Source organism: Bison bison, unplaced genomic scaffold (genome assembly GCF_000754665.1).
Source record: "Bison bison bison isolate TAMUID 2011002044 unplaced genomic scaffold, Bison_UMD1.0 scf7180017864519, whole genome shotgun sequence".
Classification (NCBI taxonomy): domain Eukaryota; kingdom Metazoa; phylum Chordata; class Mammalia; order Artiodactyla; family Bovidae; genus Bison; species Bison bison.
The window spans coordinates 9,526,909-9,554,194 of NW_011495072.1; the positions used below are offsets into that span (position 1 = coordinate 9,526,909).

At 44.8% G+C, this 27,286-nt stretch overlaps 2 protein-coding genes and 1 non-coding gene across 4 annotated transcripts in view; 1 reads left to right on the top strand and 2 right to left on the bottom strand.

Moving 5' to 3' along the window:
• Positions 1-244: 244 nt before the first annotated feature.
• On the top strand, positions 245-18,906 carry DENND2D (DENN/MADD domain containing 2D). Its single transcript, XM_010830851.1, has 12 exons — positions 245-1,749; positions 2,326-2,501; positions 3,379-3,491; positions 4,176-4,245; positions 4,929-5,006; positions 6,282-6,422; positions 8,543-8,691; positions 11,892-12,069; positions 15,133-15,174; positions 15,535-15,619; positions 15,956-16,195; positions 16,667-18,906. Exons 1-12 carry the CDS (start codon positions 1,662-1,664, stop codon positions 16,741-16,743), a joined length of 1,437 nt encoding a protein of 478 aa, XP_010829153.1. The 5' UTR covers positions 245-1,661; the 3' UTR covers positions 16,744-18,906.
• On the bottom strand, positions 9,365-9,437 carry TRNAG-UCC. The gene has a single exon. It is a non-coding gene; the product is annotated as a tRNA-Gly (tRNA).
• Positions 18,907-19,756: 850 nt separating the features above from the next.
• Positions 19,757-27,286, bottom strand: part of CEPT1 (choline/ethanolamine phosphotransferase 1) — a 36,972-nt gene continuing 29,442 nt past the window's right edge. For both annotated transcript variants that reach the window (XM_010830852.1, XM_010830853.1), the window contains exons 6-9: positions 22,508-22,639; positions 21,845-22,003; positions 21,226-21,351; positions 19,757-20,532 (exon numbers count right to left, since the gene is read on the bottom strand). In XM_010830852.1, the coding sequence (XP_010829154.1) occupies positions 20,413-20,532; positions 21,226-21,351; positions 21,845-22,003; positions 22,508-22,639 (537 nt within the window). In that variant the 3' untranslated portion in view covers positions 19,757-20,412. The remainder of the gene's footprint in view (positions 20,533-21,225; positions 21,352-21,844; positions 22,004-22,507; positions 22,640-27,286) is intronic.

Genomic DNA, 27,286 nt, shown 5'->3' on the forward strand with positions numbered 1-27,286 from the left:
CACATCTGTGAGATGTTTGGTGTGTACTGCATCCAGAAGATAGGAATATGAACATGAAACTCTCATAAGTCCCACCCCCAAGAGATTCTGTTGTATTCCCCAAGTAATCCCTGAATTACCCTGTGCCTCAGTTTCCCCCTCTGATCAGGAGATGCCTGTTCCTCAGATTGGTGGTGAGTATTGTGCAGCCTGTCTGTACAGACTGCAAGTAGTGTGTGGTGACAGATCTGAGTGTTCTGTTCTCACCATTGCAGAGACTGTAACATTCTTATTTACTGTGACTGTCGTTCTCCCCTGGAGTCGTGGCTGGGCCACTGAACACCGGATTTTACTAGTCCACAGAAGTCAGGTCTGAAGCTATTAAGAGCAAGCAGCTGTCTCCCTTATTTCAGCACCTCACTTTTCTCCCAGAAGGCTATTGATTCTTTGCAGGAGTGGCAGACACTGGCATCAAACCCTTTTGCTGCCAGGCTCCTCTTAGGTACAGCATCTTGGCAAAAGTCCTTCTCTCTTACCATGTACATTTACACACTCAAGGGTTTATGTGAGAATCCCAGGTGATGGATTGCTATTCTGTCTCTCTTCCCCAACCTCCAGACACAGCTCACAGGAGCTCCAGGGGCCAGCTGTTCCGCTTTTAGCTTGTGTAGAACTGTTGACCTGGACCATCTGGGAAAAAAGACTGAGCAGGAGTAGGGGTGGGGTAGACACTTTCTATTCCACTGAATGCCCCTTAGGCTGCTGATGCAACCAGTCCCCTCCAGGGGACTGTTCAGGGAGACTGTAGGCCAGGGAGAATGTCCTAAGTCAGTGCTTTCTATCTGGGGGAGGAGTTCTCTGCTGGATCCCTGGCACAGGTTCCAGTGAGACAAGTCTGCCTTAGGACATAGTGGGTAAGAGATGCACCATGGAAGATCCTGTTGAGATATCAGGAATTCTCCAGCCCAGAGATGGACTTTGTTCTCTATCTCCCCACCAGGAGAGGAGACTCTTAGGTTTGTGCTAATATCTAGGAATTGCTCTTGCTTGAACAAATTCTCCACCTAGATAATGGATGAGGTCAAGTCTATTGATGTTAATCAGGGGAGGCCGTGGCAACCTTGCTGCGAGGAGTCTTTGGTCCATGCTCTTGCTTGCAGTCTTGAAGTCCTAGACATCCCAGAGTGCAGCAGGGGGCAGTGCAGAGGTTAAGAAGTGAATGATCAGTTGTGGAGATTTATGATCCTGGTCCTGGGGCTGGTGAGGTCCGGTGCTCACAGTCTGATGTTATCAGGCATTCTTCCTTGTCCAGAGGTTGTACATAAATACATTGCACAACCTTCAGCCCAGAATTAAAAGCCCTTAGCCCAGAAGCAGCTGGGCTCTGGGGGTGTTTGCCTATGACCTTTTCTCTCACCACACCCTGGGGCTCTTGGGAGGAGCTGAGGTCTGAGCTGCAGTGCCAGGATGCTGCCTCTGTCGGTGCAGGCGTTCTGCTGCCTTCCTGGGTCCCGCCGCAGTCTTCTTGCTCAACCGTTGGGTGCACAGGATGGAAACAGCGCTCCTCTATTTGGAAGACAGCGCGTGGCTTGGCTGCATAGAGTCGTTGCTGGAGACTGAAACGGCAGGGGGTTTCTCAGGCTTTCTCTAGCCTGTCTGTATTGGAGGAAAGGGGGCACTTCATGCCTGACAGGCCCAAGAAGATGGAAAGACAAGCAGGAGGCGGGATCCTCAGTCGCTTCCGCAAACGACTGCCTCTACACCGAGCAGGTCTGGACTAGATTACCTACTTCCTTTTTTTCCAGGATGGCCCTCTTCGTTGGGGTTATTTCTTCCCCTTGAAATACTGCTTTTTCTTCTTCCTTTTATATCTCATCCTCCACTCGGTTCTCCCATGTGACCGAGCCGGGAGGTTTCCCCTGTTGGTTTTTAGAGCCGGTCATGCCCTCTGTGGGGGTTGGTGTGGTCACAGCCACGTGGCCCTTGGCCTGTTCTGATTGCCTGAGTCCAGGTTGACTTGGGGTGTGTATTGCTTCAGGTAGGCAGAATCTCTACTACCCTGGGGCTGCAGGCCTCCCAGGTAGCCTCCCCGGTACATTTCCTTGGCTTCTGAATCAGTGGTTTCTTTCCTTTTTTTGACTCCTGGTGATTCCACATGTTGCAGGCAGGCACAGAAACTGCCCATTTGGCTCTGAGCCCATGCTGGGATGTGAGGCGCTGGGCTGGCTCCGGGGACCTCGGCGTGAGCATGGCCGCTTGGAGGTGCGGAAGTTGCCAGAACCCCACAGCCTCCACTAGGACCCCAGATCAGTGTGATACCCATGGGCCCTGCTGTCTTGATTTCAGGACCTCCCCAGGAGAATCTGGGAGAAGTAGTGAAGGAACCAGAAAGAGCCCTGGAGCACTGTCTACCCAACTTAGCTGGAGGGCAGCACTTCTTTGAATACCTCCTCGTGGTTTCTCTCAAAAGAAAGCACTCAGGGGAAGATTATGAGCCCAGGATCATCTACCAGTTTCCCAAGGTAAGGACTGAAGGAAGGGGCAATGGGGGCCAAGGGTTCAGATGTTTGAGGGGCAATGGGGAGGGGTGTGCCCTCTCCTTCCCCTACCCACCCTGCCCGGGCTTCGCTGGAGCTGCCCTGAACTCACTGCTCCCATTTCCTTCAGACCCAGCCCTGTTTTCCATTATCATCCACAGAATCTAGGTCTGGCCTCTTTGTGGGGAACAGACCTAGGTTCCCTAGCCAAGAAACTAGGTTAGCTCTTCTGCCTTTGGGGGGACCTTCTAGTACTTCCCAATTCCATCCTCAGCCACCCTGTTGAGAAGCTTACCTTCTGCCAGAGGTCCTTGCAGGAATCCCCTCTCTGGGGTGAGTGGGAGGGGAAGGGAAGGGCAGGCAGGCCCCAGCCCAAGCATCAGGCTCCTTCTTGTCTGGTCCTGCGGCGGGTGAAGGGGTGGGGTCAGGGCACCCTTCTCATTAACTCTGACGGTGAGGCAACTGAGCTGGTGGTGAGGCGACTGAGCTGGCCGCTTCTCTTCTCAGATGTGGTATCTCTCTGATGTGGTCCTTCCAGGAAGCTGGGTGGTCTCTGTGCCTTTCTGTATTCAGCGTGGTCCTGCTCCCCTTCCTGACCATGAACACCATTAAGGATACTGAAGTCCAACACAGGTTCATGTACTTGGCCTAGGAGTGGCTGTTCCAGCTGTGGGATTGTTCCAGCCTGACCCAGAATGCAGTCTGTGTGCAGTGATGGGCACAGAGGCAAGCTTTAAGTCCCACACCAGTGGAAAAGCTTCTCAGACTGCTTAGGAGCCTCCAAAGAAGCTCGCCAGACCCTAAGCCCTCTCCACCTGCTCCTACCTCCACACCCACCTGTCTCTTTTCCTATTCTTTGTAGCGAGAGAACTTGCTTCGGGGTCAACAAGAGGAGGAGGAGCGGCTGCTCGGAGCCATCCCCTTGTTTTGCTTCCCAGATGGGAACGAGCGGGCCCCACTAACTGAGTGTCCCAGGTAATGGCTTGGCTCTGGGACAGGGGGCTGAGATTGGAGAAGGGAACAGTGTGAACCACGAAATTCCTGTGCCCCCTTCATCTGGATTTCTCACCAGCTTCCTTCCTGTTGGGGAGGGACTGGAGTTGATTTGTTTTTGAATATCTTGCCTGGGGTCTCTCGAGGCAAGAGATGTTAACTAAACAGATTAACCAGTCCCTTCTGTCCAGAGAGGGTGAGGTTCTCCTTCCTGTCCTAGAAACATTGTCACTGTGCTTTGACTGCCTCTGGCAGAAGACAGACACTAAAGAAGTCCTTTGGCCACTAATGAGATCCTTACATGGCAAAGCCCTTTACGCCTTGAGTCCTGGAATGTGACTGCCTGAGCTCAAATTTTGGCTTTACCACCTTGAGTTGAGTGACCTTGGATAAGAAATACTCCCTTAGAGTTTCAGTTTCTTCATCTTTGAAGGACGCTTAGTAATTGAACCTTCCTCAAAGAGTTGTTTTGAGAATTAAATGAGATGATGCATTTAGAGCTTGACACCAGTAAGCACTTTACATAAATTGACTGGTGTTATGATTACTTTCGGGATCCCTCAGCAGCTCCCTTGGCCCTCCTCTCCCCTCTCAGCCCCCCTGATGCTGACTGCCTTCCTGCTTTAGAACCTAGTACAAACCGGGTCCTTGTTTGCTCTTCCTCAGGGAGACCTTCTCGTTCGTTCTGACCAATGTGGACGGGAGCAGGAAGATTGGATATTGCAGGCGCCTCTTGGTCTGTGCAGCTCAGAACTGCCCCCTCCTCTCTGCATCCTATTCTCCCCCACAGCTGGGGTTGCTCCAGCCTCAGTAGCAAAAGCCAAGGCTCCTTGGCAGAGGTGGTTGTAAAGAGAGAGCACAGCCCAGCACCTGCTGCCATATTAGTGCCCTGTGCAACCTCACAAGAACGGAGACACACACCCCTCCTCACCTACAGGGCACCTTTGCTGCTGGGGTTGGGTCTTTACTCTGCCCAGCTTTCAACCATTCCCTTCTGTGGGATGCTTCATTCTAATCTGCTCTCCACCATCTCTATCTAGGCCTTGTTGCCTTGGCCCCTGGGCCCTCCCAGAGCCTAGCTTGGGATTGGGACCATGAGGTTCAATCCTTGGGTCTCCCCAAGTCACTTTTATAGCACACTGTTCCTAGCTGTTTCATGTCTCTACAACACACTTGCTCCCTCCTTGTCAACCCCTTGAGGGTGTTGGTGCTAACAGAGGCAGTGCTTGCCCGTAAGCCAACCAGCCCCCTCAAGGCCATGGTCTTTTGGTTTCTGTGACTGCTCTGGCCTTCCCAGCTGCCTGTCCCAGGAGTGGGATTCCCCCAGCCCAGCCCCCAGCCCTGTGCCCCACCAACCCCAGTTGGGCAGAGGCCTTGGAGAGGCTGCGACACTGAAGGAGCCTGTCTGTCCCTCCCCAGCCCGACGGCCATGGTCCTCGCCTCCCCAGGGTGTACTGCATCATCAGCTGCATCGGCTGCTTCGGCTTGTTCTCCAAGGTAGGGGTGGAACAGGATTCCTCCAGTCCTGTCAGGCCTGTTTGGCCTCCAGCTCTGGCCTGGCTGCCTGCCCTGCCTGAACTCCTGGCACTCCTCCCCGACATTCGGGGTCAGGCGAGGCACTCTGGAGACACTCAGGCAGAGAAGGGCATGGGCTTCACCTGGCTTTAGAGAAAAGTAGGAACTGAACCTAGTAGACTGTCTCCCCTGCAGAGAGTTCACTGCCCCTGAGTCTAGGCAAGGTAAGAAAGCAGCTGAAGTAGGACATGAGAAGAGCTACAGGTTAGAAATTGGGAGTTTCAGCTTCCTCATCTGTCAAATGCAGGTAATGATGCCTCATCTTCCTGTCTCATGGGTTGATGTGAGGTGCAGATGACATGATATATGGAGAAGACAGAATGCTAAATAAATATAAAGACAATTATACAACGGGGCTTGAGGGACTCCCTCTGATTCCTTCCAGGATAGAGGGGAAGTTGAGGTCTTCTTGTGCCAGGACACCTGAGCCGGGGTTAGAAAGGAGTCCTTCAGGATGGGTGGGGCATGTCTTTTTCTTCTTCTCTGTTGTTGTTTTAGTCGCTAAGTTGTGTCCAACTTTCTTGTAACCCTGTGGACTGTAGCCCTCCTCTATCCATGGGATTTTCTAGGCAAGAATACTGAGTGGGTTGTCATTCCTTCTTCAGGGGATCTTCCCAACCCAGAGATCGAACTCGAATCTTCTGCATTGGCAGGGGGATTCTTTACAATTGAGCGACCAGGGAAGCCCATGGGGCATGTCTTAGTAGCCAAGAAAGGGCTCTGCCCCAGACAGACCCCTTGGGGGATGAAGGCAATAAACTCCATCAGCCTTTGCTTGGGTGGATGGTTCATCTGTGTAGGGTTCTGCAGATGGAGGCTGTCCCTGGCCCTGGGGTGTCTCCAGTAGAAGTTGGAGGTCAGAGTGGCACCCAAAAGGCCCAGCTTCTAGGCCTCAGCTAGCACAAATGAACATGGTACCATCATGAATGAGGAGTTTACTCTAGGATGACTTCCTGGAGAAGGCAGTTCAGGTTGACATTAGGAGAAGGGAGGAATATGAAGTGGCAGAGAGAGGATGAAAAGAAGAAGGCTAGGAAAAACATCAGGTCTTGAGCAGGAGAAAAACAGCAGACTGGTTTCTGCCAAGAGGAAAGAACCCAGTTAAGGATTGGCCGGGGCAACCTTACACATGCGATCTTGGCTGGCAGCCCAGGAGCATCCCTCGAGTTATGTCTCCTGTGGTTCTTTTCCATACAGATCCTGGATGAAGTGGAAAAGAGGCATCAAATCTCCATGGCCATCATCTACCCATTCATGCAGGGCCTCCGAGAGGCAGCTTTCCCCGCTCCTGGGAAGACTGTCACCCTCAAGAGCTTCATTCCTGACTCAGGCACTGAGGTGGGTGAGCAAAATGGGGGAGACCCTCCCTGGGTGGAGGGGGCAGGTTCCAGCAGCATCTCCCATCACAGTGTGCCCATTTACCAGGTTAACATTCTAAGAAACTGAGCTAGGCAGGGACTGGCACTTGGCTTAAAATTATTGGCAGAACTTAAACCCCAGTTCTCTGATTTCCTCAACCTGATACTCACAAAGACCTAGTTACTGTTCAAGTAACCAAGATCTTTTTTTTTTTTTTTTTTTATAATAAACTATGGTAAATGGAGGCTCCCAGTACTAGAATGGCCTTTGCCTCCAGTTCCCAAACTGCTGCTCTTCACCATTACCTCCCTTATCTCCCTGTGTCTGTCCTTTATCCCTGCCTATGGCTTCCACCTGTCTTTTTCTTATCACCCATCCCCACCCCTGAGTCCCCACCCATTTGATACTGGGGATGCTATTTCTTTAAGACACTAAACAGACAAAGCAGCAAGTAGAACATTGTTTTAAGAATCCCAGTCTTGACCCCTGGTATTCCGGATATTCTGTGTGTCCCTCTGAACTTTGGCTTTCCCATATCAAAATAACGGGAGGGGTTAGGCATCTTCACTTACAAAAAAAAAAAAAAGTATGGAAGGCTTGCTAGGCCCCAAGTTGTACTATTTTCCGGCTTGTTGTTGTTGTTGAATCACTAAGTTGTGTCCAGCTCTTTGTGAGCCCATGGATTGCAGCATGCCAGACTTCCCTGTCCTTCACTATCTCCCTGAGTTTGCTCAAAGTCGCGTCCATTGAGTTGGTGATGCCATCCAACCATCTCATCCTCTGTCACCCACTTCTCCTCCTGCCCTCAATCTTTCCCAGCATTGGGTTCTTTTCCAGTGAGTTAGCTCTTCCCATCAGGTGGCCAAAGTATTGGAGTTTCAGCTTCAGCATCAGTCCTTCCAATGGATATTCAGGATTGATTTCCTTTAGGATTGACTGGTTTGATCTCCTTGCAGTCCAAGGGGCTCTCAAGAGTCTTCTCCAACACCACAGTTCAAAAGCATCAATTGTTTGGTGCTCAGCCTTCTTTATGGTCCAACTTTCACATCCATACATGACTACTAGCTTTGACTATACAGACTTTTGTCAGCAAAGTGGTATCTCTGCTTTTTAATACACTGTCTAGGTTTGTCATAGCTTTCTTTCAAGGAGTAAGCATCTTTTCATTTCATGGATGCAGTCACTATCCACAGTAATTTTGAAGCCCAAGAAAATAAAGTCTGTCACTGTTTCCATTTTTTCCCCCTCTATGTGCCATGAAATGATGGGACCGGATGCCATGATCTCAGTTTTTCAAAAACTGTTGAGTTTTGAGCCAGCTGTTTTCTGGCTACAAAATGGCAAATAAAACAAGTGTGGTTCCTGACCTCATGGAGCTAAAAGTCTACTGGGGAAGACAGACTTAAATAAACACACAAATAAATATATCATTGAAAATTATATTTATGGAAGGAAAAGAAAACAGGATGCTACATGAGAAAATGATAAGAAACGTGTGTTGCATTAGGTGGCCAAGGAAGGCTTCTGAGATATAAAGGAGGATAAGAATGAAGAGAGAAAATACTGTAAGTCAACTACATTTCAATGAAAAACTAGTTAACTAATTTAAAAAAAAAAAAGAATGAGGAACTTCCCTGGTGATCCAGTAGCTAAAACTCCATGCTCCTGATACAGGGGGCCCAGGTTCATTCCCTGGTCGGGGAACTAGATTCCACATGCTGCAACTTAAACTCAGTGCAGCCAAATAAATAAATAAAACAAAATAAATATTTTTTTTTTTAATGAAAGGCAACCTAGGGGAGGGAAGTACCTCGGGCAGAAAAGAAGGAAGGCACGCTGAAGGAACAGAAGGGAGCTGATGTGGGGAAGCCAGGTGGTGGGGGTGGTGAGGGAGGCAGGTGCTGTGGGCCACACAGAGGTTTACAGCATCATCACCCTCCGAGCAGAGGGAAACCATGGGTGGATTTTTAGTAGCAGGGAGGTAGGATCAGATATACTCTTTTGGGGAGGATAGGGTAGAGGTGGGTAGAGACCCAGCTTTCTGGGGCTTGTGTGATTTTTCAGTGTGGTAACACCCTCTCTCTCTGGTTTCCCGACAGTTCATTTCCCTGACGCGGCCCCTGGATTCCCACCTAGAGCATGTGGATTTTCGTTCTCTCATGCGTTGCCTCAGTTTTGAGCAGATTCTTCAGATCTTTGCCTCTGCAGTGCTGGAAAGAAGAATCATCTTCTTGGCAGAAGGTCTCAGGTTGGTGCAGTCACTGAGCAGCTCGCCTGAACTGACCGGCATCCCTGGGTTCCAGGGGACAGACAGGACGGTCCTCCAAGGAACTCAGGCTGTAGGACCTGTGTGCTAACCTTTCCTCCACACTGTCTTGATCTGCACTAAAGCCTAGAAAATAGCTGCTGTAATAGCTGTTGTAATTCCCTGTTCCTGCCTCCAAACTTGATTGCTGCCTAAGCCTGAAGGAGGTTTGTGATTTAGCTCTGAGAAGGGCATGAAGCATTCTTGTGACAGCCTAGGAGAAAACCAGTTAGGGTGGATGCAGAGGATTCTGCTCCTGAAAGGCTAAGGGAGGACAGGGCAGGAAGGTGTATGTACAATGGTATGGAGGTCAAACCCATTATCCTAGTGGCAAACACACCTCATTTGTCCATTTATTTACTCATTCAACAAACACTTAATGTGTGTCAACTGTTAACCAGATGCCAAGCATGAGGGAGATACAGATAAACAAAAGATGGTCCTAGACCTAAAGCGGATATAGACTTACTCCTGATTGAAAGGAAGCACAAGTGTAGAAATCAGCAGAACAATTCAAGGTCTTTTCTTCTACCTTTAGCAACATGGTGTTCCTTAGGTTAGTTTCTTAACTTTTATTTTTTTATTTTATGGATGGATGGGCGTGTGGGATCTTTAGTTCCCTGACCAGGGATCGAACCTGTACCCTTTGCATTGGAAGTGCAGAGTCTTAACCACTGAACCACCAGGGAAGTCCTTAGTTTCTTAACTTTTTGAAGTCGTGATCTCCTTATCTGTAATTGGACAGATTAACTGTGTCTACCTCATAAGAGTGTAGTAAGAATTAAATGAAATAATGCACTTTAGGTACCTAGCACCCTGCCAGGCCCACTGGTAAATGCCAGTTGTTTTTCTTAATAATAATTTCATAGTTGAGTATATCCCTGTATAGTGTATAGTTGAAGCAGAATACTATCATATCTTGGTCTCTGCCTCTTAGAGGCTTCAAGTCTGGTTAAGACATGGGGAGATACGTGACAGATGGAGACAGGAGAAAAATTTTAAGACAGTAGAAGGTTGGCTCATTTATGTCTGTGGATGGAGAAAACTGCTTATGTTGAGCTGACAATCCTGGTTTTATCTTTTAGGAAAGAAGAAGGAAAGGACTTTAGGGACCCAAATGTTAGACCAGATGGTCAGGTGAATGTCAAGAGTTTTAAAGGAAAGGAAGTTTGGGTAGGCAGTGGGGTCTGTGGGTTGAAAATTCTGTAAAAATCAGTGATAACCAAAAAGGCACCGTGTGTGCAATACAAAGTTGCTTCAGTCATGTCTAACTCTTTGCAACCCTATGAGCTGTAACCTGCCAGGCTTGTCTGTCCATGGGCTTCTCCAGGCAAGAATACTGGAGCGGGTTGCCAGGCCCTCCCCGAGGGGATCTTCACAACCCAGGGATAGAACCCACATCTCTTGTCTCCTTCATTGGCAGGTGGGTTCTTTACCACTAGCGCCACCTGGGAAGCCCCAGAAGGCACCAGTTGTGGGCTAATCTTTGTGGGAAGCAGTGCAAATCTCTTGCTTTAGACATAGCTCTTCCTCTCTTGGCCCTGTAGGGCAGGGATCCCCAACCTCCAGGCACCGGTCCATGGCCTGGTAGGAACTGGACCATGCAACAGGAGGTGAGCAGCGGAGTAAAGCTTCATCTGTATTTACAGCCACTCCCCATCACCACCTGAGCTCTGCCTCCTGTCAGAGCAGCGGTGGCATTAGATTCTCATAGGAGCACAAACCCTACTGTGAACTGTGCATGCGAGGGATCTAGGTTGCATGCTCCTCATGAGAATTTAATGCCTGATGATCTGAGGTGGAACTGAGGCAGTGATGCCAATGCTGGGGACCTACTGCAAATACAGATTATCATTAGCACGATAAATATAATGTGCTTGAATCATCTTGAAACCATCCCACCCCTCCCCCGCAACCCCAGCCCTTGGTCTGTGGGAAAAAAACTGGTTACTGGTACCAAAAAGTTTGGGGATTGCTGCTGTAGGGAATTGAGAAGTTTCTGTTGTGGCTAGAGCTGGAATTCTGGCTTTTGCCCCCTAGGATCAATGTTTAGAAAGTGAAGGGGACTCCAGGTGTCAGCTGGCCTGGACACGGGCAAAGGTTGGCAGGACTCACCTCTAAGGCGTTAACTTTCTTCAGGGAAACCCCACCACTCCCCACTTCCTTCCTACACTGAGTATTTCAGATCTCTGCCACTCAGCCAGGAAAGGGACTTCCAGTCAGCCTAAGCCTTGGCTAGACTCTCAGAGACTCCATCTTTCTAACTCAGGAAGTGCTAGCTTGATACAAAGAATTGAAACAAGGTTTCCGCATCTGTGTTTTTGTTGGCCTTGGCTTTGGGGCAGTTTGGAGAAATGAAGAGCCACTAAAGCTAGTGGAGAATAGAGAAGACAGGGAGGGTGTGTGTGTTGAGGGGGTTAAAGGGAGGGGGCATGAGGGGACTTGGGTCTGAGTTGTGACTTAGGCAGTAATTACACAGGGAATGCTTCCTTGGAAAGGGTGGAGGAGTCCTCTTGGGGGTACTTTCCGGGTGGGAATTGCTGATCAGAGGTTCCTGGAATCCAGGAATTTCCCAAGCAAGCTCAGGCACCAACCTGATAAGTTTAAATAACCATGAGTGGTCAGAGGGAGCCCTGAGAGTTGAAGCCTGGGGATGAGAGATAAGGAGGAAATAGACTTGACCTCTCTGCTGCACTCCAGTGTCTACATGTTTGTCTCCTTAACTACACTGTGTGCCTTAAAAGCAGGGCTGGTCTTTTGCTTCCTGGTATCCACATCCCTAGCACAGTAGTGAGCATAAAGAAGGGACTCCATCAATGATCAATTACCTCATAGATGGAAGACATTTCCTCTTCCTCCTCCTCTCTTTAAAGACACTCCCTCCACCCCACCCCCAGTGGAAAAGAATCACATAGAGGCCCCATACTTGACGAGAGGAGTCTCAGCCTCTTCTGGTTTCTACCCCTCCCCTCCCAGCTTCAGGTAGCCAGAAGCTCTGTGACCGGCATGGCTCCCAGACTTGCTATAGTTCCGGCACAGCCAGCATGAGCAGCTGCTGTCAATGGCGGGCGGTGGGGAGGTGGCATGGGGGTGGGGGCCTAGGCAGGCCCTTCTGACTCTCACTTTCTGTGCCCTGTCCCCAGCACCCTGTCTCAGTGCATCCATGCTACTGCCGCGCTGCTCTACCCCTTCAGCTGGGCCCACACCTACATACCTGTGGTCCCCGAGAGCCTGCTGGGAACTGTCTGCTGCCCCACTCCCTTCATGGTTGGAGTCCAAATGCGCTTCCGGCAGGAGGTTTTGGACAGCCCCATGGAAGAGGTACGATGCAGCAAGAAGGGGGCCTGATTTGGAGCCAGGCAGACCTGGATCCAGATCCCACCTCTGCTGCTAATAGCTGTGTGATTTTGTGGCAAGTTGCTTAACCTCTTTAAGCCTTAGCTTCCTCATCTGTAAAAATGGAATGGCAACACTTAGACCCTAAAGATCCTAGGGGAAAAAAATCAGCGTAAAGCACCTAGCCTGGTGCCTGACATATAGCTGATACTCAGTAAGTGCCTGCTCCCTTCTCTGAATGATTTCCCTTTGGACTTAAGGGGGAGCACATGGCTTATTTGGGCTTCGCCCAACTGTACTAGGCTAGCTAGTCCTAGTGAGCAGGCCCTGGGTGTCTCATTTTTCTTCTGAATGGACAAGCACAGCTGGTCTGTACAACACACACCCCACTGGAATTTATTCACATTGCTTGGAAGTGAACTAACAGTCTTCCTGGAAACAATGAGTTTTGAAAATGCAGATTTTTTTGTAGTAGGGGTCATCCTTCCAATTAGCTTAGAGCTCAGTTGGTTAATGAAAATATTGGTCCAAATCCCCTTTGATTTTGTCAGCCTCTTGAGTCTTGGCAGTACCCCAGATACACCAAAGAGCTCAGTGGTGAGAATGGGTGTTAATTACATAAACCTACCTCCAGTGGTGGAAAAACAACTTCTGCTTTGCTTGAGTTGTCAATAGAAACTTTCAAGAGATAGAACATTACTATAATCTCAAGCCAAAAGAGCTACTTAGGTTGGTCTGGCTAACCACCGACTCCCTCTGTGTAGACAGAAAGGGAAGAGGCAGAGCCTCGAAGTAAGCTACTGGAGGCATGTGACAAGTCCTAGTGGGAGGACTTCCTCCATTTATATAAGAAATAACCAAGGTCCAGAGAGCTCAATCCACTTATCGAGGCTGCACAGGCAATGCCTGAATCTAGCAGAGACAGAAGCAAAGCACCTCTTCTGCAGTGCTGCCGGGAAGAAGCAGGCTGTTTCTCTTCCTTGTCTCCCCAGCCCGCCCTGCCGTCCTCAGAACTGCTGAGCACACATGCCCTTTGAGCCAACCTCTGCCTTGTGACTAACTGGGACAGAGTGTCAGCCCCATGTTTAGTAATACGACTCAATAAGTGTCCCAATCCCAGAAGTTATGAAACTTCCTGATGCTGCAGCGCCATCTTCTTGGACGCTGTGATTTCTCCCCCAGTGGCCTGGCGGGAAGACATCCCAAGGCTAGTCAGACTCCAGCTTGTGCTGTCCAAGAGCCCCAGCTGATGAAATGGGCAGGGGGTAGGGATGGGAGACGGCTAGGGGTCAGGGAGAGAGATGGGGCATTCTTTGATTCCCAGGTCAGCTCTTTGGAAGGGCTCCTTGGACAGACAGTAATATACTCAAGTACTGGAAAGATTTCCGGGAACAACTTTAGAAAGAAATTCTTTACACATGCTCTTACCTCCCAGCCCACAAAGTGAACAGCCTGCCCTAAATGAAGGCATCTCAGCCTATGTATACAAGTGGTTTCACGCCTGAACTAGTTCAACTTTTCTCCCCTGTTGATGGATAATTACAGTGCCTGCTCTGTCTTTTGGCACACATTCCTATTTCTCTCTTCTTTTTATTTGGGAGAAGGGTGCATGGAGGGATCCCTCACCAGAGGGACCCAGCAGGCATTTAAATGGCCAACACAGGCTTTGGGGGATTATGATAAACTGCTGAGCACCTGCCTTGCCTAAAGGAGGCAGCTGTAACTCAGTTCCCTCTGAATGTGGATCAGTGTTAGAACTCCTGACTTTTCCAGAGAAGCCCTAGATCCAAATTCTGTGTGGAATGTTTTAATTTAAATGTTGGAAACTAATTCAATGATTTGAAAATTCTCTGAGTCTCAAAGAAACAGGTCTGTAGGTTGGAATCTAACTGGCAGGATGCGTATTGGTCATCTCTAGTCTAGACTAAAGGCCCCTTAGGCAGTGATGGAGCTGATACTAGAACTCAGGTTCCCCAAGTTCCAGCCCTGTGCTTGTCCTACCTGCACCCTACCAACATGTTATTACTGCCTCTCCTTCCCTCCTCCTTTTGTCCCCAGGCTTATTTTCTCCTCTCGCTCTTCCCTGCTGGAAGGTCCAAAGCTCTTGTGGGAATTTTAATAATTTTTACTTATATATTTTTGGATCTGCTGGGTCTTCGTTCCTGTGTGGGCTTTTCTCTTGTGGTTGCAGAGAGTGGGGGGCTACTCCATAGTTCTGGTGCATGGGTTTCTCATGGTGGCGGCTTCTCTTGTTGCAGAGCACAGGCTCTAGGGCATGCAGGCTTCAGTAGTTACAACACCTGGGTTCAGTAGTTGTGGCACATGGGCTCAATTGCTCTGTGGCATGTGGGACCTTCCCTGAATCAGGGATCGGACCCATGTCTCCTGTGCTGGCAGGCAGATTCTTTACCACTGAGCCACCAGGGAAGCCCTGTGGGAGTTTTAAAAATGGAATTCTAGGCAATTGTACATAAAGTTGTTGTAAGCATTAAAAAAAAAAAATCAAAAGATGCCCATCCCTGTCCTAAAGCTCACCAGAGGGACGGGAACTGAAGAACTGTAGGAAGAATGATGCGCTACCAAAGACAGCACAACACAGGCTTGGAAACTGGCGCTACTCTTTGATAGCAGTATCACCTCAGGCAGTTTAACTTCTTTGGGTATTTCCTCACCTGAACAGGCACAGTATCTGCCTCTACAGGAGCATTGGGAAGATTAAATGAGATAAGATGTGCAGAGCACAGTGTATGCCATTTAATGCTTCATACATAGAAGTTATAACTATGATCAATGCTTTTTTATTAAGAGAGTGGCTGGCTTCATTTACCCATATTGTATACCCCATCTTCCTTAGCTCTCTCCCCTATTTCCTGCTTCCTATACCCTCATACCCTTTTCTCAGGAAAGAGTGGGTGGTGAGAAAGGAGTGTAGCAGACAGGAAATGAGAACTGAAGATGCTGATTTTGTTGTTACTTGGGCTGAAAGGTACAGCAACAGGCAGAAACAGAGAAAGGGGAAGAAACCAAGCTGTCCCATTTTTATTTCAGGTCCTGTTGGTGAATCTTTGTGAAGGAACCTTCTTAATGTCAGTAAGTGTCTGGGTTCAGATCCCTTGCAGACCCACAACCAACTCACTTGCTCTTGGCTCATCAAAGTTCCACTACTTTAACAAACTTTAAGTATGCTAACAAGACTTCACCTCTCTCAAGGAGAGTGTGACTTCACAAGGCAGTCAGCGTTAGTGCTTTTAGAGCAAGGACATAGACCGCGTACCAGAGGGACAGAGACTTCCTAGTGTTTAGAGTTGAAGCTTCTGTTGTTTCTCTTGTATGTGGCCAATTATTTGGGGGTGGAATGGGGTGTAGAATTCATGCCTCACATTCTCTGTCAACACTTCACACCTCCTCCCTGACTGCTTGACCTCTGAGCTGACTCTGTCCTCTCCCTAGGTTGGTGATGAAAAAGACATCCTACCACCCAAGCTTCAGGATGACATCTTAGAATCTCTTAGTCAGGGCATCAAGGAGTCACAGAGTAAGTCCCAGGTCCCTCTTATTCTGGCTTTCTCCAAAGAGTTTAAGGGCATGATTCCCAACAATTCCCTTCTAAAACTAAAAGGAATTCACTCCGCAGTCCTGGGCTAGTCCCAGAGGCCTTGAGGACAAGGGCAAGTATGAGATTTTACTCTTCCTAAGCAATGGTGAACCCATCTCCAGTCTTACATTTTCATCAACCATTAATTATGAACCCTGCCTCACCCCACCCCTTGCCCAAGAGTTTTCAGCCTGCAATGAAAGCCACTTGGAGGTAAGGGTGGGTAGTTTTCATCCTTCTGCTACCCCTGAGATGGTCTCTTTATATCCCCTGCAGCTTCTGAACAAATCAATGAGCATGTTTCAAGGCCTTTTGTGCAGTTCTTTGTCAAGACTGTGGGCCACTATGCTTCCTACATCAAGCGGGAGGTGAATGGGCAAGGCCGCTTCCAAGAACGGGCCTTCTATAAGGCTCTGACCTCAAAGGCCAACCGCCGGTTTGTGAAGAAATTTGTGAAGACACAGCTCTTCTCCCTTTTCATCCAGGAAGCCGAAAAGAGCAAGAACCCTCCTGCAGGTATTCAGTGAAAGCTCCCTATCAACCCAAGCCCAGAGGGTCACTGCCTGCAAATCAGGTGTGGTCCTAGGAGGGGAGGGAAGGGCACTTCTAAGAGAGGTTCACAGAAATAGCTGTGATTTTATCAAATGGGGTTGGAAAGAAAGGTCCTGAAGCCTAAGAAAATGCCTCTGAGGCTGACGTTTTGTAGACGTTGCTCTGTTCATCAGCCAGTAGGAGGATCTTTGCTTTCTGTTTTAGTCTAGAGCTAATTCCTACTAATTATTCTGTTTTAGGACCCCTTAGAAGCCTAATCGAATACCTAGATCTACAAAGGCCTAGGATGGCATGGGGATCCTGGCGGGAATGTGGGTATAGTGGGCGAGCATGGGCAGCAGACATTGAGAGTATCTCTGACTCTTGTTCTTGAGCTCATCTTAGTCTGCCTGGCCAGATTAGCTGCCTCTAATACCTATATCTCTAACACCACAGATTATTTCCAAAAGAAAATACGTGAATATGAGGAACAGAAGAAACAGAAGAAACCAAAGGAAAAGACTGTGAAATAAGAGCTGTGGTGAACAGGACTGCCTAGAACTATGGGCCAGTAGTGGACTTTGACCCCTGCCAGCACGGTATGATGTGAAGCTCTCAGTCAATAGAATCCACAGCCTTCTTCAGAGTCCTGGTAACCAGGTCTTGCTTCAAGTTGGTGTCTTGAGTTTGGGATTTCTGAAATCAGCTTTCTCAAGACTTTGGAAGGCTCGGACCTCTGTGCTCACAGAGCTGGGCACATAGCTGCCTTTTATGCAGAGGTGACACAGGGCAAGAAACAGTAGTAGAGGTGGTGTAGAGCCCCAGAAGTTTCTGGAACTGCCCTCTCCCAAGAAGCACTATTACAAAATCCTCTACAGAGAAACAAGTTGTCGCCCAAATGTTTCTTCACATATAAACAGAGGTCTGTGGACATGTGAGGATAAGAATAAAGACAAAAATCTTGCTCTTTACATGTGTATCTCTGGCTTCCACTGTGGAGAGATAACCAGCAAAACAAGGCAAGAGATGTGAGAATAAACTGGACTAGATGCAGAGGACTGGCAACAGTGCCCAGAACTCTGGTGCTGTGTCTGGGAATGATGGGCACCAGGAGAGCCTTCTGCTAGAAGAGGTGAGGGATACTGGTAACAACAGCAGCAGTACTGAGGATACAGCAGTGGTTCTTGGTTCAAGTTAGGTGTGCTTTCCAGCATCCTGGGGCGAAAGGCTGCTAGCCTTTCATGAAATATTTGAAATTGAGAGTGACTTGACAGTAGGAATCTCAGCTGAAGAAGTCAGTGAAGAACACTACATTGTTTCCATCAATAGGTCTGTCTGGCCATCACTTCCAGTTTGGAACGTTCCATTTTAGACATCCTACTTCCAACTTCATTATTTTGAGAAGCCAGTTCAACTCTTTGGCTAAGGGCAGAGGGATCTCCACATTGATATTTTTTTCTCTCGGAAGAAACGAGAATCATCATCTTAAAAGTCCAAAGTTTAGTAGTCACCTGGTCCCTCTTCCCTCTGTATCTCTATTGACAGCTTCTGTTTAAATACTGTAAGGGATGGGAAACTTTTAGAAGCATCCTGTTTTTCAAAAATTCCGTCTTTTTAATGTGTGTATGTGTGGGTGGCCCTCAGAGGCCCCTGGATCCTGTACAGAGAACACAAATGTTGTTGCAGGATGGAATAGGAGACTGGGGTTACCAAATTGAAGTTAAAGTCAATATAATTTCATTTCAGGGGCACAGAGACCTGCTGCAGGGGGCACGTTCTACTGTCCACATGCCACCCCAAACTAGGCTGCTACTCTTCACAGCTTTCAAGAATTAGTGTACTTTTTTAGGTAGTTTATGCCAGTGGTTCCTAATCCTAGTTGTATCTCAGGACTGGAATCCTGGGGAGCTTATGAAAATATGAGGCTCCATCTTTAACCTACAAAATCATCATTAAAGATAGGACCTGGGAACCTATATTTTTAAAACTTCTTCAGCTGATTCTGACATCTAACCAGGTATATAATATGCTCATAAGAATCAGCACCAACTGAGGTTTACTACAAACATACCTTGATCTCATGTTGATGGTTATCTAGAGTTGAAGGAAGCACACACCAAATACCTAGATGTCTTCCAGATTTCCATTATGCTGAAAAAGATTCTAGCACCTCCGTTTGTAGCTTCAGCTCACTAAAACCTAGTATAGTATAGAAGATAATGCTGGACCAGGATTCAGAAGATACGGATTCTAGTCTCCATTTGGAAAAGGAACAACCGTTGTGACACTGGTATGCCATTTAGCTTCTCCAAACCTCAGTTTCCACTGTAGGCAGTTAACGTCTGCTGTGTCTATCTCATAAGACAATGATGTAACCCTGCCAAATTTAATTATCCTTCCTTCTTTTTACCTTTGTCCTACCTTGTGACATCTGATCTACCCTAACATTTTCTTATATGAACTTCTCTACCCCAGATGCTACAGAAGTTGGTAGCAAGCAAAGATAGTGAAAACTTCCCTTTCCTGCTACATTCTAGCAAAGAAATGAAAGGTTTCACTACCACTGGTAATCAAGATTACATGGAATTGATGGAATCATTAGAAGTGCAAGAAAGAGTTCTGGCTGCCAGGCAAAGCAGCACAGCTATTGTGTATCCATGATTATGGAAATGGAAATAAATGGAAATAAATAAGAATCAATAGTAAGATACCTCATTTTAGTCAATAGTTTAAACGTTTGCTGTTTGCCTCTTCATTCAAGCAATAGAACTATACACAATAGAAACAGATCTGGTTTATAGTTACTGAGGACACCTATTTTTTTGTTTCAAACTTGTAGCCAGAAAAGGAGAGTGCAAATATTCAACAATTGCCAAGAGAGGCACAAGCCTCTTGTATTTTAAATCTGGGGGAAGGGCTTGAGATTCTGAGAGCTACTAACCAGTCAATCCTAAAGGAAACCTGAATTTTCATTGGAAGGACTGATGCTGAAGCTCTAATAGCTTGGCCATGTGATGCAAAGAGCTGACTCATTGGAAAAGACCCTAATGCTGGGAAAGACTGAAGGCAGGAGGAAAAGATGACAGAGAGTGAGATGGTTGGATGGTATCACCAACTCAATGGACATGAGTCTGAGCAAACTTCAGGAGACAGTGAAGGACAGGAAAGCCTGGTGTGCTGCAGTCCGTGGGGTCACAGAGTCAGACATGACTTAGCAGCTGAGGAACAACAACAAACACCTACTAAACTCCTCTGGACTTTTAAGATTATGGTTCTCTTTTTAAAAAGGGAAAAAATGACTTATAATCTCAAGGGTGACAACTATCACAACAACAAAAAACCTTCCAAGAGGGAAAATGAACATAGCACTCCCATGTTTTAAGTTAATCAGTTTTATATAAAATAGAAAGGTCACAGGACACATGTTGACGATGTAGCTGACTTAATTTCCTTATTTACTAAAGAACAAAAATAAATTTTGCTTAAAAATTTAAAAAGCGACATTAAAACTTAGTTTTTCCACTGAATAAAACTGAGAAAAAAGACTGGTTTTCAGATCATATGTTTATTTAAAAAAATAAAATGGATCGACAAAGTTACCACATTATTATGCATGCTAACAGGATTTCCCAAGCCCATGAGATATACCATATCTTGAGCAATAAAAAAATGACTTTCTCAACATAAAGATAGGAAACTTTTCAATCCAAATTCAAAATCTTTATCAAGTTCCACCTCATAAGCTAGTAGGATATATCTGTGCCACAAGCTGAGCTCCTTAGTAAAGAAAGCTTGAGAAGATACTAAACAAGGATGTCACTAAAAAGATGATGATTTGTTAAAATTATAAAGCAATGAATTTTGGCCTGCAAATATTCTACATTAGAAATCTCCACCACTGGGGATCTGTTCCCCATGACGATTTTACTCTGAATCCAGGATAATTACAAACACATGGTATTTTTTCTTGCATGCTTTCTTGGGCCAACCCTGCATGACAACACGTACATTTACAGGATGGAACTTGAAATTCCCATTCTCACACAGGGATAGTTAAGAAGTGTTATCAATAACAAAGAATAAAAGTTATACAACATTGATTATTATAAATTATTCTTGTTTTTAACCTCCCCATTCGCCTCAATATGTTCAGATTCTTTCCCGCAGAAAACATGAGCTTCCTATGTAACATCGTTACATCATTAATGATGATTAGAATGAGCTGTGGAGACCTTGATTCTGAAGACATGTATATGCAGGTGAGACGCAATCTGATTGCAAACACTGACACAGTAGCGAATCAAATCAAAGAAAGAGAAGACCTGGAAAATACAAAAAAAAAGAGAGAGATTATTAGATTCTCAGCACCTGCTCAGGCCATCCCTAAAGCTGGAGAGGCTTCTGACTTTCTCTTCTCCTGAAATTCATCTTCAATTCCATACAATTTAGTAACTCAATTTCCCCACAGATCTCCTTTATACCAAGGAGCAACAAACTCAGTGAATATTTTATGTTTTGTGGACCATACTTTGTCACACTGTTCAACTCTGCCTCTGAAGCATAAAAGCAACCACAGACAAGACATAAATGACAGGCCATAACTATGTTTCAAGAAAACTTTATTTACAAAACCTGGCCACTGGCCCACACAGTATAGTCTGCCAACTACTGAAATACGGAATTTATGAGCCAGGATGTAGGCAGGACTAATAAGAATACAAAAGAATGACTAAAGACAAAGTCACAAGGAACTCTCATGAAGTCCCATGTTTTCTGGTATTCTAAATCATTACGATTAAAAAAAAATTTTTGGCCACACCCCATGTCATGTGGGATCTTAGTTCCCTGATCAGGAATAGAACCCAAGGTCCTCATTTTGGAAGGTGGAGTTTTAACCACTGGATAACCAGGGAAGTCCCTAAATCATTATATGATCTATTTCTCAGGACTGGCCCACTGAAACAAGAAAACAAGCAGCCTCCAAATCATGAAATAGAACACGGTACAAAACTTACCAGGGCTATCCAAAGTACAATATATTCATCAATAAAGCTGTTAAAATACTGGTCCAGAAACAAAAGTGCTGGGCCTATGAATGCTGTGTCATGTAAATGCATCTCACTTTTAGTCATGTGTGCCACCTATGAATAAAAGAGAATCAGTGATGTAGGCAGCCATTTTCATTTTACAGCAATTGTGAGCTACACGGTAATCAGTATTGTGATCAAGTATCATGTTGCAAGAATCCTTTAGCAGTATCTACTCAATGTTCAAAACTAAGATGACAGCACAGAGTGGGTTTGAGAGCTATACAGTGAAGGTATGTACCATGACAACTAAATCCCCCCTAAAAGCTCTTCACAAGGAGCCTTAAGTGTACAGAATGAGAATGAAGAATAGAGACAAACTAAATAATCAAATTAACCTGTGGATAGAAGAGCTGCAGAGGTTTTAGGAGCTTCTGTTAATCTCAAATTGTAACTTCATGTAAGACTGAAAACAGCTCCTATGTTGATGTCAAGAGATTTTCACGGGAGGAGAGCAAACTCGAGAATTGCTTAACAAACTGTGAAATAAACACTCTGGCTATAAAACCAAAATAAGAAGAAAGTTAAAAACAAAATTGGTGCTTACCACAAGCTTATTGGTGATTTTGGCAGATACAAAACCAAATGTCAATATATAAAGACAGGGATGCTTTTCGAAAAGCTGAACTGCTGACTTCTTATAGATCATTGCAGCTAATGTAATTACTGATCCAATATGGAGGAAAGGAGAAAGGACACTTGTTCCCTGTTTAGAGTAAAGAGAAGTGAGGAATTAGTGGTATTCTATACCGATCAGATACTGTATGGATCTGCTTGATGTAAGACACAGCAACGCAAACTTCTAAGAACCTCATGGTGTCTGAAAGCCAGCAATTTTATAACTGAATACCAGAAGTGCTAGGGAAAAGTAGCAGTGTGGACTGGTTAGGCACAAACTGATTTTATGTAAAGAGGCTAGACATATTTTACAAAGCAGATTGCACTCTTGTGTGTGTGTGAGTATATGTGCATGCACAAAAATATGCAAATATGAACATATAAATCTTTACATGTGTAAATAAAACAAGTTTCAGACGCTACTTTTTTCTTTAACGCTAAGTGCAAATTCTCAATTAAAAAGTGATTTTTAATTAATTCAAATAACAACTCAAATGAAAAACAAAGCAATTACAAAACTAAGTCCAAGTATAGAGATTACAAAAGTAACTTTGAGCACAGACAATCACCGGAAAACTTAAGAAATACTTACTGCTATCGTTGATCCATTTTTTCCAACACCACCTGTGAAGATTACACGGAAGTAATTTGTACAGGAAAATATGGTCCCTGCTACAGTACAAAGCGCAGGAAAAAGTTTCATTTGAATATTCAGCACTGGAATCTTCAATAGGTAGAGAGAGAGAGAGCAATTAATATATACACACACACACACACACATATACAGATTAAAATAACAAAACATATATTTGATTCATATTCTGATATATTCTCCATTCCTTCTATACTTTGTAAATACTCAAACTGATGGAACTTTCCCTAGCCTTTCCATTATAAACAACATAACAAGTCTCAACAAATGAGAGATTTGTTAATAACAAATTAATAAAAATTAATCTTACTTCTGATACGACTTAAAAACTGATTCAACTTTACTAGTCTGTGTCATAGCTAAGTTCACCTAATACATCCCAGAAGTCTGGCAACACTGAATCAGGTTATCTTCCAGCCTTTTTATACAGGAAGTGTGCTTTGCCTTTTTCTTTGTGCATTTTTTGAACTCTACTGATAAATCTGTAACTAGTTATTAATTGTTATGAGAAAAGCATAGAGTATAAAGGACTAGAAGTATGTGCCACAAGAATTAAAAAAAAAATCTCCAAACTTGAGAATGGAAGACAAAAGTTCCAAAAAGTTCAAACTGTTGGGATATAAGATGCTAGCAAAAGCAGAGAGCAACTAAGAAAGCATTCATATTCAAGAAGCTTCTGACAATCTCAAATTGTAGATTCACATAAAAGTAAAAACAGCTCCCATATTGATGTCAAGAGGTTCTCACTGGAGGACAGAAAACTCAGGGACAGGAGGAAAAATATATGACACACACCCAAGCAGGTACAGCTCTATAATTGTGTATCCAAAATTTTAACATACAAGTTTACTTTCCAGAAGTAAGTAATAAATTTTTGTATTGTACTGAAAATATGAATCAATTTACCTAAAGTAAGGGCGGGGGGTGTGGGGGGTGGGCAGTGCTGGGTAGATTGAGATCATGTATCTAACCTTGCAAACACAATAACCTCATTTAAAACAAAACACACTTGTACTAAATCTTAAAAATCATTTAAAATTTCCTTTTTACACTTCTCTTTTTAGCTTTTTTGAAGTCTCCAATTTTGTCCAGTATGGAAGGAAAAGAAAGCAATAGTAAAATGATACGTTCTATTAAGAGAAACACAATGGCTCTAGGAGTAAGATTCCAAAAGCAATGGTTTTCCAACAGGAATCATTCCAAAACAACGGTTTAATAGGTTTAATGAGTTCTTACAATGAAGACATTTTAATCAGGGCTGTTTATACTTTTCAGGGCTGCCATCTGCCTATATTTTAAAAATCAAATAAAGAAATGTGACACTGCCCATTCTTTTTGTGTTTAAAACCACATGAAGATTGACAGATACAAAATTAAACATTTAGATACTCTGTTTCTTTAAAACTCTCACGAACTCAGTTTATTTAGGCAACTCTAGGACCTCCTGCAAAACTGTAGTCTAAAAGACAGGGGAAAATCAACTATTCAAATTTCAAGTTGTACTGTGGCAGTGTGTAATTTTCTAAAATGAAATACGTCAACTTAAAAAATTAAGCCCAGAACTTTATGGAGCACCTTAAATTGTCCCCTTCTTTCTCTAATTGATCTCCAAACCCTTACAGTTCAAATTCAAAGTTTGTTTTCAATAAAGGAGAAAATCAACACCACAGGGTGCTCTGAACTCCAAGAGATTTCTTCTTTTTTTTTTTTGCTCTCATTCAGAAAACTAAAGATATCACAATCTAAATTTGATGCACCTGGCTGAAATTCAATACTCTGGCTAGTTCCCCTTTCCCTCCAGACAAAGGACCTGCCTGGCTAAGGAGGAAATACTATACTCTTTCAGATTTCAAAGGAAGCAAACCATTAATCCATTACAGGGCATGCCTTTATTAGGGCCAGGGTACTAAATGAGTGCCAGTGACTTAGTGCCACAACTAAATGAGAGTGTAGCAGTAATTTGTGCCACAATTGAACTGAATAGCATCACAACTGTATTTAAAATTTGGTGAAAATGGTTTAGGATCATGGAAATTTTTGCTCTTTGAAAGAACAAACAGCAACATTAGAAAAGCCAGGCAAAGCTTGGACCACAAACCAAGCTACAGACTTAGGGGCAAAGAATCATAAACATTCTTAGGGCCCTCTTCACTTCTGTCATATATGATAGCTATATGCACCAAAACATTCACTCCTGAATGTAGGTTTATGCTTAAATTGATTTTTATATTCTCTAGAACCCTGCATATTGTAGGTGCTCAATATAAACTTGTCAAATAGATTAAGATGTCCTCCCTTTCTCTTACTCTCCATGTAGAACTTTTTTGAGATACTATGCAGACACATCTTGCCCCCTCATTAAGAAGGAAAAAGGAAGTTAGCTATAAGAAAACCTGAGGCAACGTGAAGGAAAACCTGAAGTCAAAGGAACCCCAAGTCCTACCACGTGATTCCTTAGAGATCAGCCCAACTGAAGCACCTATCAAAAGCACTACAAGAGTTGTCACTTTCACCTCACTCAAGATCAAGGCGGGTGGACACGTTCTATCTTTCTCAACCTTTCTCCTTCTGTCCTCATCTTCCTGGAATGTATTCAAGGTGATCAAAGTGCATCCACGTTGTAGACACTGACAGAAAGCTGTATTAAAAACACCTTCATCTCAGGCCTACTCAGAGTGTCCTCAGTCTTTGAGGCTGGAAAGAATACAAACTCACTTGGGTCACAGTGTCTGCTCTATAGCTAGGGTGAAATCCTCAAGTTGTTGCTTAGTCTGGTTGTTGTTAAGTTGTGTCTGACTCTGCAACTGCACGGACTGTGGCCCACCAGGCTGCTCTGCCCATGGGATTCTCCAGGCAAGAATAGTGGAGTGGGTTGCCATTTCCTTCTCCAAAGGGTCTTCCCGACCCAGGGATCTAACCCCTGATTCCTGCTTGGTAGGCAAATTCTTTACCACTGAGCCACCAGGGAAGCCCAAAATCCTTTGGACTCATGCCATAAATTATACAACCAAATAATATCAATCTAATGTAATTCATTTTCCAGAGATGAAAAAAATCTTAAACTCTCAGGTTTACAGATTGTAACAGACACAGGTTTTGGTTGAATTGCTCGGATTAAAGCAAAATATCAGTTACTAATAAAATACTCTTATAGGCTTTGTAAATTTCAGCAGAAAGTATAATTTTGAGATTAGATACTTTCTTACAAAGAATATGGATATGTCTGTTTGTAAGTTATGACCAACCTAGACAGCATTTTAAAAAGCAGAGACATTACTTTGCCAATAAAGGTCCATCTAGTCAAAGCTATGGTTTTTCCAGTAGTCATGTATGGCTGTGAGAGTTGGACTATAAAGAAAGCTGAGTGCCAAAGAATTGATGCTTTTGATGTGGTGTTGGAGAAGACTCTTGAAAGCCCATTGGACTGCAAAGAGATCCAACAAGTCCATCCTAAAGGAGATTGGTCCTGAGTGTTCATTGGAGGGACTGATGTTGAAGCTGAAACTCTAATACTTTGGCCACCTGATGCAAAAAGCTGACTCATTTGAAAAGAGCCTCATGCTGGGAAAGATTGAAAGCAGGAGGAGAAGGGGGCTACAGAGGATGAGATGGTTGGGTGGCATCACAGACTCAATGGAGATGAGTTTGAGTATAAACTCCAGGAGTTGGTGATGGATTGGTACGCTGCAGTCCGTGGGGCTGCAAAGAGTCGGACATGACTGAGCGACTGAACTGAATGTCTGATTTACTTAAGTATAAAGGCATTCCTGATGTCTTGCAGTTTAACAGTAAGAATTCTGAAACTGCACCTGTAATGTTTGTGTGTATGCTCAGTCATGTCCGACTCTTTGTGACCCTGTGGACTGTGGACTGCCAGACTCCTCTGTCCATGGCAATTTTCCAGGCAAGAATACTGAAGTGTGTTGCCATTTCCTCCTCTGGGGGAAATCTTCCTGACCCAGGGATCGAACCTCTATCTCTTGTGTCTCCTGCATTGGTAGGTGGATTCTTTACCAACTGTGCCACCTGGGAAGCTCTTCTCCTATAAAGCCCCTCACCTGTAATAACACCCACAATTTGCTTAAACTGGATTCTAGAAGGTGTCTCCTGTTTTAACACACATTTATTTAACACACATCAACTGCTACTTAAAGAATCGACTGTCAGTGAAAGTAACCAGCAGGGGATTTTATGTGGATCCTTTCCAAAGTAATATTCCTTTTTTCAAGACTGATATATATGATAGAAGATAGCTCCAAGACAACCCAAAAGGATATAGTCTTTTGGAGAAGCAATACACACAAAAAATGTCTTGTTTCTTGCAATGTATAAACTATGTAGTAACTTTTGTGCATGAGAATAATTTCTTTTCTTAAAACATGGGGGGGAAAGAAACACAAACCACACACACACAAATCCTAACCAACCTAAACAAACAAAAACTAACTACAACCTCTGGCAAAACAAACAAACAAAATCTCTTTGAAGGAAAAAAAAAAAGCAAAAATTAGGTGATTAACAAGCAGTAGATGGAAATCACTTACCTTTGCAAAACAGCTGATCTTCTAAAATCAGCTTTAAGAAGACATTTGCACTATTTTTATTTGTTTTCACCATAAAGCTGCTTTCTTAAATATCAATAAAAGTCTTTAAATGAGGATTTGGAAGGCAATTTCCATTTTTATGTCCTCAGGCTCAAAAGAGACAAAAAATTCATTC

Excerpts from the sequence above, each read along its gene's own strand:
- DENND2D (XM_010830851.1), top strand. The coding sequence starts at position 1,662 with ATGCCTGACAGGCCCAAGAAGATGGAAAGACAAGCAGGAGGCGGGATC. Across the intron at positions 3,492-4,175 it reads CCACTAACTGAGTGTCCCAG|GGAGACCTTCTCGTTCGTTC; the intron begins GTAATGGCTTGG and ends GCTCTTCCTCAG. Across the intron at positions 12,070-15,132 it reads TGGACAGCCCCATGGAAGAG|GTCCTGTTGGTGAATCTTTG; the intron begins GTACGATGCAGC and ends TTTTTATTTCAG.